Below are 13474 nucleotides of genomic sequence, written 5' to 3'. Positions count from 1 at the left end.
TTAAGTGTTTTTACATAAATATATTGACTATAATAGAATGAATTATTTATCTAACATAAGAATGACTAATAAGAGAAATGAGAGGAGAAAAATCAACTAAGAATGTTACTAGATAATGAATATTTATTTGATAAAAAATTTCTAATTTTTGAGAGGTGAAAAGTCATTTTTATACGTAATTTTATTTTTATTTTATAAAAAAAAATTATTTTCACAACACTAAAACCTCACATTCCAAGTACAAAGATACAACTTTAATATTACTAAAAAGGATTATGTCAAAGATTTGTCTAACATTCTAACTAATGCTAAGAAATCCACATTTAAAAAAAATATATTGCTATTCAACTCAAAAAGATGAGTAGTTGATAAAAGCCCTTGACGTAGAAAACCCAAATGGGGATATAGCATTTGTCTTCGTTTTACCTTTGAACCTGTATGTAGAGACCAATTATTGGTAACACTCCAAAGTTTGCTCCCAGAAGTCGACATCCATTTACACAAACTGCAACACATTGCCCCTACTTTGGAGCAACAGAACACTAGCAGCAGGATCTCAACATTTGTAGTAATGCACATTGATCCCAAACAAAATAGAAAACCTCTACAATTGTTAAGCACTAAAAACAGGTAGAATGTGTGAGTAAATGCACATGTTGTCAGTTTTTTTGTTTTTTTCCTTGTCTTTTGATTCAACTAGTAGTCGGTATAGGCCTACGCCTCCATGTACGCAACATCAACCACCTGTATTCTCCCACTAAAGGATCAACGAACCATTTTTTTATACCTTCTCCAAGAGTACTCTCGTTAGCTTCTCTGGGTGGGCTCCCTATAGGGGCTTCAGGGTTTCCGGTTTCAACTGCCTCCACGATTTGGTTCACCATGCCTAAAACTTCACTCATTTTGGGACGTGATCTTGGATTCCGCACCATGCATCTGTTGGCTATCGCCGCAAGCTTCTGGGCAGACTTGAGTGAGTATCTTGCATTAAGTCGAGGATCCAAAATCTTTTCGAACTTTTTTATATCAGAGAGGTGTGGCTTGACCCAATCCAAGAGCTTCTGCTCATTCTTTGGCCGGGTTCGGTCCAAGGGACGCCTACCAGTGATAAGTTCATAGAGAAAGATTCCATAGCTCCAGACATCACTCTTGGCTGTGAGGCGGCCGGTTTGGATGTATTCTGGGGCCGCATATCCAACAGTTCCCACAACCTGTTTGAATCTCTAGAATCATCAGTCTACTAGTCCAAATACTGAGCTTGCACATGGTCGTGATAGTTAACGTAAAATTATTTGATATTAAAAGAATGACTATCATCTGGAAAGGCAAGTCCGATGGGCCAAAAGAGGCTTGTGATTCTGCACTTTATGTAAAGGAGTGCTTCACATAAATTTAAAAAAAAAAAAATGCACAGAGAGCACGCATACCGCTGTTGATACATGGCTATCTCCATCTGAAGGTCCCAGCCGGGCCAATCCAAAATCTGAAAGCTTTGCATTCCATTGGTCATCCAACAGGATATTTGAAGATTTGAAATCTCGGAATATAATCTGTGCAACAAAGCGCAAAATTGCTCTTAGGAAAATGACATGTACAAAGGATGCAATCACAGAACTACTCAGGATTAAATGCCCATATGAGGAACTATCTGAAACAGTTTTGGGTTTTGAAGTTATTTTTTCAAAAAACAAGTCTAGTCCAATGATCTGGATATATTAGTGCTATAAAGTGATTATTCAATGTTGCTTCGTACTTACAGAGCCATCAATCTGCCAAACTGAACTACTGAAATAGGTCCCTTTTCTCACATTTAAGTAATAAAATTGCTATATATAGGAATCAAGGGATCCAACCCATAGGCAAAGGTTGAATAAGTGTGCCATCAAACTCCAAATATAGTTATTAATATGCATTTGATTTTGTATTTATTCAAGACTAACTTATTTCAGACAATCTTGTTTGATTTTAAAGCTCGTGTAAACAATTTTAAAAGCCATTATCCACCAAATATCTTTAAAAATTAATTCTACAAAATTAAACCAGACGTTGCTGCACCAAGAGATGAAATGAAAAGTGTCATTAGTTCTCCTCAAGTTGAACTAACTTGTTTGCCAAGGATTTCTGAGCAAGCACCATGAATCTAATGTGTAGCAGATAGCTCTCAGGAAACCATAGTGGGTACAAAAGCCAGTCTAAATCTGCACGGATTAAGCCATGAAACAGACCCTGTGGTCACCTATATTATGGTTCTCTTTGTCCAACAGACTAGATAGATAGTCCCTTGGACTAAATTGCAGAGTAGATTAAATTGTTTTGGCAGTTGGATTATTGATATTGACGTCCTCAACATTAAATGACCAAAATTGTCCCTTTTCTGTGCAGGTTTGACTGGAATACATGTGGGACAAATATGAGAAACGACCTCATTGTATAACAATATATGTAAAGTCAAAAGGACTCTGGTCTTTTTGTTGGCATATTCATGTGAGAAAAAAAGTTAGCCAAAGTACTTTAAGGATACACTCACTTGTGTCTTGTTTAGGTTTTTGACTTAGAATGGCTCACAGTAAGTGTGCAACATGTTTATAGCCTCATTTTTTATTTTCCAGAAACAATTGTGGCCAGAGGATAGAAAGAATCAAACCCATGGTATGCCTTGTATCTAGAGGGTTGGTTTGCTGATTTCCAATAACCACAGTGGGCAAACAGGGTAGGCACCCATCCACAGTATGTGAGGTAGTCTGAAGACAAATTCCAACAGCCATCGTAGCCAAGTCATGGGAATCATCATACCTATGGTAGCTAGTCATAGGCCACCGTAAGAAGGCCATGGCCATGGTCCAACAGAATTTAAATAGTGTTGGAAGCTAAACTTTATGCAAATTGTTGAAAAATATATTCTTGGTAGTCAATAACGGGTTGAACTTCCTTGACAGTGCTACCCTAATCCACAATGGAAGACAGTCAATCAAGGAATCCATGCCTAACTTAGAAGCCTCCTTATAGCTAGTATTGAATTTTCATATTGAAGGAGGGAAAGTTACAATGATTGAGAGCCATTATAATAGAATTCTGAGAGCTTCCTAGGAGCAGAAATCTAGGCTGAAGTTGTGTGCGCGCTTGAACTTGTGACATTCATGGCCTATTCGTTCCAAGTTGTTGGTTAACTCCTCAAATCTGAAACCAGAAGGAAATGGGTTTCTCAAGTACTCCAAATCCCCTATTAGGTAGGAATGGAAATCCAATGGATTGGTATCTATAAATAGATCTCTAAGCATGAGGGAATAATGTGGCACACTTAAGTAGCCAAGGTTCTTTGTGAAGGGATGTAACTGTGTTATTGGAGTGGTATGAGTTGAAAGAGACCTTTCTTTTCTTTTCTTTTTTTTCTGTTTTTGTTTTTAGAAGTTGTAATTTTGGTGATTACTCGGTTATCCCTTTCTGGGATTGTGAATGTAGGTCTATTAAGAGTCCAAACCCCATTAAATCTTTGTGTTTCTTTTTCTCTGTGTGATTTTTCTTTGATGTTGTGTGCCTCATTAAATCTCAATAACTGGTATATAGATCCCAGATTTTTTCCCAACAAGTGGTATCAAAGCTACAAATTTTCTATGCTCAATAATTGGTATTGGAGTTGTTGGTTCATCTTTTGGAATTGAGTAGTTCTTCAAGGGAAGAGGAGAAATTGTACAAAAAGTGGAGAAGAAAAAAGAGTTTTGAGGGAGTCTATTGCCTAGAACAAAGGGAGTAATTCACCACAAGTGTATTTGGTAATCGGATATGATGAGGCACGGACAAGGAAATCCCAGGTTATGGCTTGGACAACACATTCCCAGAGAAAAATATCCCCTAATTTGGCTAACTGTAAGTGTTTCAGTGATCCAAGATAAAGGAGCATAAGTTGACGTCATCTGTATATGGAAATTGGACTTTGTGCCTACCCTACTCCTAACTTCATGAATGGGTGGTGTAGAACAAGTTGAGTGAAGAAGAGGGAGAAAAATAGAGACGAGAAGTGTGAGAGAATAAGTGGTAGATAGGGGAGAGCATTGGGAACAGAAGGATTAAACAATCAGTAAATCATGAGGTTAATCTCCATACCCCACTTCAGTATGTAAAAATGAAGGCATGTTCCCAATAGAAAAAAAAATTAGAACTTTAAAATAACAGAAATTGCACTCATACCCCCTATGGTTTGGTCATTTGCATGGAGATCCCCTGTGGTTTAAAAGTGCTTCTTCTTCTTCTTCCAGGTCAAAAAAATCAAACCCATTGATGGGTTGTTTCAGTGCCATTCCAGCTGGTCATATTTTTTTTTTAAGTTTTTATTTATTATTTAGCTTTAATTAACTTAATTTAGGTTAATTAGAGTTTAAATAGAATTATTAGTAATGAAGGGGTGTCTGAGCAAAAATATTAAACCGCAAGGACCTACAAAACCATTTTATAAACCATGGAGGTTTCCATGTAAATGACCCGAACCACAGGGGGTCTGAGTCCAATTTACCCTTAAAATAATAGAATATCAAAAAATAGAAAATTCTATACAAAGACTATATCCTTGTATTTTTGAACTTTTCTTCATTTTCCTCTAATAATTATGGAAGTCTCCTTTCACATCCATATGAAGGGAGCAGGTATAAGGTATCCCAGTTTTCTTTGGTATAAATAGTCTAAGCTGGAGAACTTATACAGTGGTCTTATGGTCATGCTAATGAAAGGCTGGGGACATGTTGGGCCCCTGGATTAGCAATCCAATCCTACTGTTGATACACCAAACACAGCCCAGTTCTTCAGGATCTCTTCAACTAAGACAGCCTAAGAAGCATTTCATTGGTTGTACAAGGAACACAACAAAGCATTAATAACAATGTCCACCTAGGAATGTCCAATTACACCATTTTCAACTATGTATCTTGCCCATATATTTCAAGCAGTGGAGAGACTTACTTGCTATAGCCCTGTTTTACCAGTGAATAGAGTAACATGCATTTATCTAATACCTTGAAATCTGCCAAACAATTCTGTGTAGTTTTGCAACTAGAATGGCGAAATCTTGTCAACAAAATCAAGACACTCATTGGACCACAACGAATAAAGTTGCCCGATTTCTCAAAATGCATCAAAAACCTACTCTGGTAAAAAAAAAAAAGTCCACTGAAAGACTCTTCTTAAAGAATGATGGTCAAAATCTAGATCAATTAACCACTATCAAACCAGTCAGTTTGTATGTCAAGAAAGTTCAAATGCATTTAAGAGAACTGATAGATAAAAATTATTCAACTTTGTGATACACTAGAAGTAGAAGATGAATTTAATTAAGAAAATTCCAAAAGACTTGACATGAAAATAAAGACCCTTAAGCTAATAGTTAGTGCTTGACAGCCAGGTAGAAGTCCAATTTTGACCATGTAATCTATGCTGGTTACTTGGAGAGATCAATTAGAATTATTTAAAGTTCTAGATATCTAGTTCAAACATCTAACTACTTTCATGTGCTACCTAAGTCTTGTTGTAGTGGTATTTGATTTAACTTTAGATAATCTCACATGACAGATATTCAAGTGAGCATGTCTCCTGAAAAGTCAGGCTAAAACAGGTGAATTTTCACAAATTTTGTTGGCTGAGAAAGGTTACTTCATTGAATCCATAATAATGGCATCCAGTATACTAGAGGGCATTCTGTAAAGGATATTTGCTTATAATTTCCATCATTTATATGCAATAGAATTCCATTGTATCAACGGTAAAAGATCTTCTACAGCATATTTCATAATTGAATCACCTTTGTTACTGTTTTCAAAGGCCCAATTATCCATAGATGGCCATGCATGAAGAATAGATGAATTTTCTAGGGCATATGAAATCAATAAGTTAAGTTGATCCAAGTTTTCTGGTAATTGCATCTCAGTTACCAACCACTAATAGCTAGAAACAAGATGGACAATATGGATACCTGAAAATCCATTCCTTCATGGAGGTATACCAAGCCACGAGCAGCATCTTGGGCTATTTTTAATCTTGTAATCCATGGAAGAGGTGTCTGAAACCGACTTGATAAATGATCCTGCACACTCCTCTTGGGCATATATTCATAGATCAAGAGCCGTTGTATCCCTTTCTCATCATCTTCAGCACAATAGCCCACAAGCTTGACAAGATTTGGATGTTCAACAACCCCCAGGACATTTACTTCTGTGACCCATTCCTTATGCCCCTGATAAAAAAGGCACAAGAATTTAAGCTACAGGTTGAGTAAAATTTATGTTTAATAGAGAGAAAATTTTAAGAGCAATTCTACATCATAGAAGTTTACAGGTAGTCTATATTATGATTGAAAATGGAAAGTGATAGGAGATTAAATTTCCCAGATAATATTCAGATGATTTAGTTTATGAAACATAAGCAGCACATGTAAGTTTTCCATGTTCATAAATTTTAGTAGTGCTGCTACAGAAAACTCAGGCTCATAACATGAGATTGATCAAAGTTGAAAAGCCCATCAACTTAATGATGGGGTAGTTGATCTACTCCAGTTTTTCATTTTCTATAAGACTGTACACTATAATTTCTCAGATTATTTCAACATATAGCCTAACCATCCCTCCCCCACCTGCTCTGTCTCAGCAGAAGTAATGGTAAAACAATAAAAAAAATCCTTAAACTAACGAGAGCCCACCATCTCCATGCAGAGTTTGTGTGAATTGTCAATTGCACTCCTACATCTTCATTGCTCACCTTAAATTGCAGGGTATATACTCTCCTTGATGTCTTCATTTGAATATACACTCTCCTACGACCTAGATATCAATATTTCGACTATGACTGCAGTAGAAGGAAGACTTGGCTAAGAGGAACAGAAACTTCTAAAAGACACCTCTCCCATGCTGAAGTGACGTCCAGCACCTGTATGGATATAACACTTGCCGGTACTCTGTGACAAGTGCCAAACACATGCTCAAGAGTGTTTCTTTCTAATTTTTTCAGATTCAGAAGCTTAAGGGTGACATATTATAAGTTAAGAAGAAAATAACTTGAGATGTAATATTTCCATAAAAACAATATAAATTTATAGCCAAATGCCTTTCCACTTAGACATCTAAATTTCAAGAAAGTAGATGACATCCAATTTATTAATAGATAGAACTTTGGGGAAAAGATAGGTGGACTTTTATTTTATATGCTTTTCAATATGAAGAATGTGAATACCAATTTCTTAATGTTCTGATATTAGAATAGACACAAATTTTTGTCTTACTATTTTTATGCTGATATGGTGTCATTTTAATAGAATGTGATTGTTTTGTGACTAATATGTTGGACTATGACACATCCATTAATCGGTACAAAGAGTTTATGGCATGATTTCATGACTACACGAACATGACATATTCATAAATATGAAAGAAACAGCACCATATTGGCTACAAGTCATGAAAAAGGCAATCTTTGTTTTACAGTTTTGACTGTAAATCTTCTGAGAAAAGTCAACTAATTGTTTCAAAACCGCATTGAAACATTTTTTTGATTTTCCAAGATGAGAAATCAAAATATTACAAAGAAATTTTGAAACCAATATATCAATAAACCATGTTAGCTTTCACCACATCAACTCAACTCACAATAGTATCTCCCTCTACCAGTGAGAAACATCACAATTGGCCAGTGGTAAATCGTAATGTACATAAATCAATAAAATCTAATGAAGAAATGGAAAGAAAGGTACCTGTTGCCAAAGGAAAAACTTTGTTTTAGGCATTGGCTAGTGGCTAAATAGCCCTTCCACTTAGATGCAAACTTAAGACATGACAGCAGAAGTTAATCAACCAGAAAGTAGTTTTATTTGCACTATCTAGCCAAGTCTTGATTGCAAATGAGTTTTCCTCGTTACTATTACATTTGTAGCTAACATATTTATCATCCCATCTAACTCGAGTCAAAAAGTGTCAGATATGAAAACATAATTTGGTTCTTGCTTTTGAAAGCTAATATGAAAAGCTGTAATTCATAATCCAAACAAGAGTGCACCTTTACATATAATTTAAGCAAGCAGTTCATAGCAAGTCCAATCCAATCTGGACTCAAAGAGGAAGAAACCTTGCCTGCAATCCTCTTTTGCTGAGTTGCTTGACTGCAATATCAATCTTTTTGTTTGAGTCCTCAGCATCCCGTATAACACCCCTATAAACACCACCAAACCCACCTTCTCCAATCATAAGAGACCGGCTAAAATTTTTGGTGGCTGTCTTGAGCTCTGCCACTGTAAAGACTCTGAGATTGCTCGGTTTTTGAGACAGAGTTGTAAATGATATCCTTGTAGACGATTCAATGCTTACATCTGATGCATTCTGGGAGTTAAATTCTGATCCAGATTTCCTCATCTCTCGATCAGTTAATGTGGAAGTGGAGGAGCGACCCGAGGTAGACTTTGCAGTCTTTGATTCACCATTTTTATCTCCATTTGAAAATGAGAAACACTTCATAGCCCCCAAAATTCCAATCTATACTGCAGACAGTAAGACCATTATGATTGAAAAGAACCTGTATTTAGCTCTATACTAGACAGGGGTAAAAGACACTTAATCCCAAAATAAATTAAATTCTTTCACATATTTGTTAAGTCATATGGCTTTATGCAGATTGATTTGGTTGACAACCTTTGCTATTACACAAGGCAGCATGTTCCATCCTTGAATCACGCAAAGTGTTACCAAAGAGTCTTAGCTAGAGGAGTTTGAGTAGTTTGTGCAAAAGGGCAAATTACCACTCTATGTCAGACACTCAATACGAGCAGAAATAGATGAGAGGGAAGAGAGAAGAAGAGTCAGAACTATTCACAGCACAATAAAAAGAAAAAAAAAAAATTGCCCCTTGTGGCGAAAGTAAGATTTACAGGAAGCGATATCCACGATGACCCTGCACCGTGATCTTTCCTTACAGTCTCAAGGGGTAATAGCATGAAGTTACGAATCAAACATTCAAGAAGCTAAGATGATTCTTTTTGTTTTCAAACCGAAACCCACTTAAACAGACAACTTTTAACTCCTAAAATCACTTTAAAATTCATCACACAGTACCAGCACACTTAATCAAGAAAGAACTAGCAGATTGTGAACTAAAACACTTCATCATGAAAATTTATGCAGCAGAGCAGAACATCTATCCCACAAAGAAGGGAAAAACAAAATCAAACAAAAGTCCCAACTATCAAACAAAATTTTGAAGATCCAACTATTATTTCCGCAAGAAAGAAAACTACCGTTCCAATTTCAGCAAATGCAAGTTTATGATCACGGGTTCATGCAAATGGTCCAAATTCAAAAATAGGCAATTAAAGAGAGAAATAATTCTTTCATACTATCTACAACCAGACAAAAGAAATATAAGAAGAATAAGACAAGAAGGCGGCATTGACCTCCTAGAATCTCAGGTAGAATTAGTTGAACAATATTGCAAGTGCTAACCCTCAAAAGAAGCCATCTTGGGGAGTTTGAGGACAGGCACAGAATCAAAAGGAGGGCGTGGCCAAGGAGCACTCCATGATCTAAGCTACAGGTCAATGCTAGGCAGCTGGAATTCAGCTCACCAACCACAAATCCCATTGAAAATAAAGACGAGAGAGAGAGAGAGTATTTGCAAAGAAAAGCCAAAGAAAAATTCAGCCTTCGCCCTGGGATAAGGGTTATAATGATTTTTTCTCATTAGGCTTTATTATTTTTTTATTTTTTTTTAAAACAAGCTTCTACATTAATCAATTTTTATATACTTATTTGCTACATAAAATTTATAGATTATTAAAATGAGTATACTTAGTCGACACCTATTAGTATTATTACTACATGTTCTCAAGAAAAAAACAAAGTTGTGGGAAAGTGAAAGCGAAACCGAGTGAGAAGGGGAGACAGGTGGTTGCTTAATCCAAAAGAAAAGGTTGATGAAAATAATCACGGGGAAGAACCATTCCATGGAACATCAAAATGAAATGACACTTCAAAATTGCATCCCCACTAATCACCGCTTAACTAGCTTGATTAGACAGTTATTTGTGAGGCTTGTAACTTGTAAATGGAAAATCCGTGGGTGGCCGACCTTCAAGGTAAATAGTGCAACATCGATCAATTTTGAAAAAAAAAAAAAAGGAAAAAATTACTGAAACAATTACCGAACTTGCATGAGATACAATTTGAGTACTGCATTTAACACAATGAATGAATTAATTAAAATAGTTAAATAAAAAATTTGGGGGGAAATCATCCTCCAGCGTCAAGTTGGGTAATTGGAGCAAAATTGGTGGGTTGTCGTTGTCGAGCACCACGTTTTCAGCAGTCAGCTTGGCGATCATCATCTGTCAGGCTTTGGTTTCTTAAAAACGGAGACAGAGACAGAGAGGTTGATTCGGGCCCTCACTCTCTCCGCGTAGCTTTGGCGAACAATTCAAAAAAGGGATTTGACTTTGCGCCCACAAGTGGCAATTAATGAATGAATGCATGAAGAAGCTCCTCCTACTGGACGGGCATTCTATTTAACTATTTATGTTTTGGCTGAAACTTGAAAGATGATCCTCGCACGACCCATCACCCAACGCTTCCATACGCACCAACGCTTGAGTCCTACAACACCAACGATGCAGGGCTGGAGTGAAGTGGCAATCAGCGTTGAGTTTTTTATTTATTTATTTATTTTTTTTGTAAATTTTAAGGATACATTTAGACTGAGGGAGGGGATAGAGACTTAAGGAGAAAACTAGAAATACTTATTTTGTTTAAGTAATGTTTGTTAATTAAAATATAAATTAAAAAAAATAAGATATAAAAATTATTATGCACAAAAATATTTTTTATTATATTTATTAAATTTATTTATCGACCTTCAAAAAAGAAGTTACGTGACTTTTTATTTAAAATTTTTTAAATAAATTTATTTATCTCATCCTTCAGATAAATTTATCTTGAACCTTATAAATGAGAAAAAATAATAAATATGTTTTCTAGTATATTTTAAAAATTTTAATAAACAGTTTGATAAAAATTTTAATTTTATTTTAATCATTTTATATTTTTATCTAAAAAATATTCTGATGTTATCTTAATATAATTTTATTTTATTTATTTTAATAAATAGTACCTCATACGAGAGGAGAAAGAGATTACCCAATCCCTCTTATAGTGGGAATGTGAGTTCTTTAATTAATGTGTTCTTTAATTAATGTGTTGACTTGTGAATAGTTAAATTTTGATTATCATTCATTTAAACTCATTTATTTAGTTAAATAAGCAAGTTTGAATCAAATTTTTAAATTAATTTAATAAACAAGCCAAAATGTTTTGCTCATTTGGGCTCCAACCTTAATCTTTAAAATGCTTTTCCTCATTTGGGCTCCTAAATAAATTTGCTTGTGACTTATTTACAAGTTCATTTATATGCTTGTTCTAAAATAATGTGTATTTTTTATAATTTATATTTTGTGTTATACTATTTATATTATTTAAAATTTAAATAAATATTAACATATATTATAATTTTATGTGTTCTACTAGTTTAAAATCTATATTAAAACATAATCAATTTAAACATATTAAAATTTAAATCTCAAAAAAAAAAAAACTTATTTTATAGCTCATTTAATATAAATATGCCGAAGCCAAGTTAAGCTCTAACCAAATCTAAAATAAATATATTTAAATTAATTATGATTATGCTTGAGTCTAAAATTTAATCTCAAACTCAAGTTTGACGAAATTCTTAATAAATAATCATGACCCTAGTAAGTCTTTACTCGTTTGCGGCCTTATTTTTATTTAGACTTTCAAATAAAAGAAAGAAAATTTTATCCAAACAAAAGGAATATAGTCATTCCCTTTTTCTCTTTTCTTTTTTTTTTTTTTTTTGTTATAAACCATTTTTTTTCCCTTGCTTTCAAAACTCTTTTTAACATAACCTTAACCCTAATAAAAAAAAAGATTGCTATTTAATAAGAGGATTGCTTAATCCAGAATGGGGTTTTGATTGTGAGTTAACAGCAAGCTTGTCCTTTCTTTATTCAAAAAAATAACAGTAAGAATTTGTAAAAATCGAGATATTATTTCTCTATATATAGTTAGATGAAAAACCCATAACTTTGATATATTCTAAAAATAAATTCAGAATATAATATCATTATGCTTTGGAATCAACTAATGTGCCCTTCGATAAACGTATAAACTTAAAGAAAACAAAAGGACAAACCAATATTTATATATATATATATATATATGGTAGACTTTGCTGTTACTAGAGGATAGCTTCCTTAGTAAGCTAAGTAATGGAATAAGTTATTAAAATTTGAATTTAATAATTTATCTTCAAATCCCTCCATATTTTAATTTTTAAATGGTATATCTATGTGATATATATACATATTCGTGTCGTGTCATGTATATAGAGAGAGAATAAAAAAAATAGTTCACTCACGTTCATAGTATTTCTATCATCCATACACTATTTTCGGCATCACCATTTTGAATCTTAGACGGACAAAGAGTGGACAAAATAAATTAATTTTTTATAGCTTTCTTCGCCAAAGATTGTTAGACAAATCGTGGTTCGATTCTTCTACTTCAATTAAGTATATATACATATCGATTGTCATTCTTACAAAGTTATATAATATATAAAGTGACAACAACCCTAGCTCATTGTTCTTTGGGAGGATTGTATAAATCATGAGTTTTTTAATAGTTTGAGTAGTCAATTGTCATGTGATTCATAATTTAAAGGTCTTAAATTTCAAACAATCTCCTTACAAGATGCTTATTATTTTTCTAATCTCCAAATTTTTTCTTTCTTTAGTATAAAAAGATGATTGATGATCCTTTATAATCTTTATAAGTTACACTTCACTCTTGTATAATTTAATTACATTATTATTGGTCTTTCTTTTTAAGTTAGGTAAAGGAGATATTATTAATAAAATGGATGAGTACAACATGCATGCACGCCATTAGTTTTGGCAAATTTATTATAGGAGTCACTCTCAATTTCAAAATATATATAAAGGAATTAGGTGCTAACTAATGATCTATATTCAAATTATATGAGATAAAAAAGGTAATTTTATTTATTTTCTATGTCATTTTTATTTTCATATGATAATGGTTTCAAAAATTATTGATATAGTAAATTTGAGTTATGTGCTCGGGTTGATGTGCCCATAACAAGCTCCAAATCCAGATCTAAATCCAAATCCAAATTTACAACTTTTATATGCAGTTACAGAGAGAACAATTGCCATTTAACAGTTAAGGTCACTTATCTAAATCCAAATCCAGACTTACAATTTCTAAATACAATTAGAGAAAGAACAACTGATATTTAAGAGTTGAGGTCACTTCTTTCAAGTGTGGAGAAAGTGAGCAAATGGCAAAAGCATGCTCGTTGATGCAAATATATATGTGTGTGTGATATATATTAACGAATGGATTGTTAAAATTCCAAA

General features: G+C 33.8%; 1 protein-coding gene across 3 annotated transcripts; it reads right to left on the bottom strand.

The window, feature by feature from the left end:
• Nucleotides 1–384: 384 nt before the first annotated feature.
• LOC127806688 (serine/threonine-protein kinase PCRK1-like) lies at nt 385–9600 on the bottom strand. Of its 3 annotated transcripts, none has more exons than XM_052344126.1 (5): nt 9416–9600; nt 8103–8506; nt 5957–6217; nt 1428–1550; nt 385–1211 (listed from the first exon to the last, which is right to left on the bottom strand). In XM_052344126.1, the coding sequence occupies exons 2-5, from the start codon at nt 8481–8483 to the stop codon at nt 693–695; spliced, it is 1284 nt and encodes a 427-aa protein (XP_052200086.1). In that variant the 5' UTR covers nt 8484–8506; nt 9416–9600; the 3' UTR covers nt 385–692. The 3 variants fall into 3 exon arrangements, with proteins under 3 accessions (XP_052200086.1, XP_052200087.1, XP_052200088.1); XM_052344127.1 differs by having other exon boundaries at nt 8103–8501; XM_052344128.1 differs by having other exon boundaries at nt 9465–9584.
• Nucleotides 9601–13474: the final 3874 nt, after the last annotated feature.

The sequence above is a fragment of the Diospyros lotus genome, chromosome 7, assembly GCF_014633365.1.
Source record: "Diospyros lotus cultivar Yz01 chromosome 7, ASM1463336v1, whole genome shotgun sequence".
NCBI lineage: Eukaryota > Viridiplantae > Streptophyta > Magnoliopsida > Ericales > Ebenaceae > Diospyros > Diospyros lotus.
The sequence above is the reverse complement of the archived record's forward strand: the minus strand, read 5'-3'. Positions and strand labels throughout refer to the sequence as shown.

Bases quoted from the DNA above. Each gene is read 5' to 3' on its own strand.
- LOC127806688 (XM_052344126.1), bottom strand. From the start codon at position 8,483: ATGAAGTGTTTCTCATTTTCAAATGGAGATAAAAATGGTGAATCAAAG. The intron at 1,551-5,956 runs GTATCCATATTG...TTTGTTGCACAG, and splicing joins ATGAAGGAATGGATTTTCAG to ATTATATTCCGAGATTTCAA. The intron at 1,212-1,427 runs GTATGCGTGCTC...AGATTCAAACAG, and splicing joins ATAGCCATGTATCAACAGCG to GTTGTGGGAACTGTTGGATA.